Raw genomic sequence first — 3333 nt, forward strand, 5'->3', positions numbered from 1 at the left:
GGCTGGTGGAGCGCCCTGGCCCATGCCGCCGGCCGTGCGTGCGTGGTCGGGTGAGTGCGCGAGATATACGCCGCCCCTGAATCTTATCGAGCGGACGGTGACCACCAGAAGGAGCACAAGTCCGGTCAGCCGGCGACGTGTCATGCTGCGAGAGACGCGCCGGCGTAAGAGGCGGCGCCACTTTGCCCATTTCTTAGCCAGGTGCGTGGGTGGCGCCGTGTGCGATCGAGCTACGACCCGTGGACACGCGTGCAGGATGGGCGATCTCGCGTGGCCGGACGCGTGCCCCGGGCGCGCGCCGGGCGGAGCCGCCGTGCCGTGCGGCGAGCGTTGCGCCGCCCGTTAATTTGCTTACTATTACTGACATGAGAGGTGACCACCGGCACTGCACTGCACACACAGGGCTGCCCGCCCACGCGTGATCTCGCCGACGCCGTCGTGGCGGTCGCGTGTTGCGAGACGAAACGAAATGAATTCGGGAGAGTTTTCGTGCTGCAGGAGCTACTGTTGCTCGTTATCGTGTTGTCAGTGTGCGGCGCAATCATGGACGCGCGGGGCGTCGGCACGGTGAACTTAGTGGTGTCGTGCCCGGCCGTGTGGGTCGGGACAGGGTGGAGTCGTGCGTGGATGGAGTCGACCGGCCGGCGACAAGTGAGCCGAGCAACAACACGCCGAAAGCCGATTCGATCGCGTGGGCGACGAGTCGCCACCTGGTGAGGTTGGATCCTGTCCTTGAGAGTTGAGACTGTAGGCTCACCTGAAACTTCAGTTCTTGAGCCCCGTGTGGCAACGGCAATGAAATTCTATTGTTGCATTTACAACTCAGTAGAAAGTTCAGAAAAGCGAATCGACCGCAGACTAAAATTTAGCTCCAAATCTTGTCGAGGGTGGGAAGCTACAGCCTAAAGATCCGGTAAGGTTTTGGTAGATGCATGGCCAGAATTATCCGTTGGTTTTCCAGATCACGGACGACACATTTCTTTCATTAGCTAATACGAAGTTCTTGGCGGCAAGCAACAGTCGGCAACTGAGGACAAATCGCAGCCCCATCCTCCATGGCCACAAAAGACAGCACGGATTCACCAGAGAAGCAGCTCTGCTCTGCCCTGCACTGCTAAGACATTTTGGAGATCACGCTGCATGATTGACTGGGCGTCCGTGGGCCTTTCGGCGCATTGCAAGTTTGCAACGAACACGCAACCAATTGAACGCTTCTGCTCTGCTGAATTTGTTGCTTAGTCTCGTGACTGTCTGGAGGCTGGACCGCTATGTCGACCTCCTGAAGTTCCACGTTTCAAGGATATTTTTTTCTCAGGAAGTCGCCCAAATAGAATCACTGATTATTACATGTAATGCAGGTAAGTCCTTACTAGCTAACAGCCTGATGTCACACTTCATCATGTAGTACGTGTGACAATGCAATCAATACGAGAGTCCACCCTGTTGCTCTTATTTATGGGTCGTGTTTGCTCTGACACCGAGCGATGCTATAGCCAACACCTGTAAAAACAACACGTTACAAGATGTGCTCGACCCATAACCCTTCCATCAATTCCCTGCTCAAAAATGTGAATTTAATCTTTGTACGGCACTATTTTTCTCGTTAGTCACATCACATCACAACACGTCAGCATCGGTCTCTCTGATTCAGTTTGCTCTCATGCGAGCGAAGCGTCCACCCAAACCATCTCACTCTCGGTTTCTCCCTCACCTTCCCCTCTCGCATCCAACTCCGCCATGGATCCTTCATCTCGGTCTCTATATAAACCCCCTCTGCCTCCAAGATTACTCAAACACGGAGCAAAGCCAAGAACTCACAAGTCACAACAACATCGCACGATTCGCTCTTGAACTCTCGTAGTTGTTTTTAGTTGGTTTGCTGTAATCGTAGTGATGGCGCCGGAGCGGAGGCGGTCGGGGCTGGCGGCGGCGGCGGACGCGGCGTCGTGGTGCTGCGGGCTGGCGCTGGTGACGCTGCTGCTGGTGTCGTCGCTGCGCGCGGGCGAGGGGGAAGAGAGCGGCGGCGGGGCGGTGGTGGTGCGCGGCGCGCGGATCGCGTCGGCGCCGCGGCGGCCGTGCGACGAGATATACGTGGTGGTGGAGGGGGAGACGCTGCACAGCATCAGCGACAGGTGCGGCGACCCCTACATCCTGGAGCACAACCCGCACGTCCACGACCCCGACGACGTCTTCCCGGGCCTCGTCATCAAGATCACGCCGCGCGCCGCCGCTGACAGCCGCAGGTGAACGCCGCGCTGACGACGCAGCTTCCTCGCCGTCTTCAGCGCTGTGCGGCGCTCGTATGATCGTATCCTCCTGGATGGATGCGACTCGCGGACAAGAATTTGTTTCGAGCTGTAGCCAAGTGAAATGGTCGTTTCTGGTACGATTGAGAGAGAAAAATGGATCGTTTCTGGCTGCGAATAGAAATAAAATGTTGCTCGCGGAAGATCTCCTTTTCAGTCGGTTCTCGTTTTCTGTATTGGAATTTCGGTGCATATTCTTTTGGACGCTCATAACTCGGGAACGATTCCTCAGGGAGGGAGACATATGTGAATGTTTTTTTTGCGGGTCGACATGTGTTAATGTTTCAGGTGGCATTTTTAGTTGTGATTGGATGACAGCCCTCATGACAGTTTCTTCACAGAAGACATTTTTCATTTTAAAACTGTGATTTTTCTTTGCAACTAAAACTGTCATCTCCCGCAAAAAAAAAAAACTGCCATCGAATAGGGTTCGCTTGCCATCCCTTTCCCAGTGAACCTCAGCTTGGTAACATTACCGATTCTTTTAAAAACTTGATTACCTGCATTTGCACAATCAATGGTGCTCCAGCTACGCAATTAGTTAAACGTAATTAATTTAATGGCCTAAGTGGCATTCTTTTGTTGGACGAAATTAAGGAAGGGGGCCCCACCCCCTTGGATTCATGGGGTGGAGAGGTTAATTCGAAAGTTTACATAAAGTAGGACGCATGTTCAAATAGGTGTAGCACATTTGTTTGCACAATAGATCGGGTCACCAAACCTCTCCTAAACATCTACACCACATTGTCCGAACGTTCTATTGCCATCCAACGCCGTGTCTCAAACGTCCACAAACCAGTTGCAAAGATGGGAAGATTTGCGGGCATCTGGTCCTCCGTCATGTAGGAGTCCGATACTTCGAACCTAGCCAAAACCAAGGCGGAGCCCGTGCCTTTGGACCATTCCACATTGTTTTTGTGTGAAAAGGCCAATACGGTGACACGCATCATGCGCCACCGCAAACAAAGGAGAGGGGAGGTAGCAGCTGCGGCGACCTGTCAGCTGTGACCTCCTAAGGCAAACAAGG

The 3333-nt window shown here is 53.8% G+C and overlaps 1 protein-coding gene across 1 annotated transcript; it reads left to right on the forward strand.

Moving 5' to 3' along the window:
• The first annotated feature begins 1703 nt into the window (after window positions 1–1703).
• On the forward strand, window positions 1704–2462 carry LOC123168226 (uncharacterized). Its single transcript, XM_044586102.1, has one exon. The coding sequence runs from the start codon at window positions 1894–1896 to the stop codon at window positions 2245–2247; it is 354 nt and encodes a 117-aa protein (XP_044442037.1). The 5' UTR covers window positions 1704–1893; the 3' UTR covers window positions 2248–2462.
• Window positions 2463–3333: the final 871 nt, after the last annotated feature.

Source organism: Triticum aestivum, chromosome 1D (assembly GCF_018294505.1).
Source record: "Triticum aestivum cultivar Chinese Spring chromosome 1D, IWGSC CS RefSeq v2.1, whole genome shotgun sequence".
NCBI lineage: Eukaryota > Viridiplantae > Streptophyta > Magnoliopsida > Poales > Poaceae > Triticum > Triticum aestivum.

What these genes read in the sequence shown, in the direction of transcription:
- LOC123168226 (XM_044586102.1), top strand. Translation starts at nt 1,894, where the DNA reads ATGGCGCCGGAGCGGAGGCGGTCGGGGCTGGCGGCGGCGGCGGACGCG.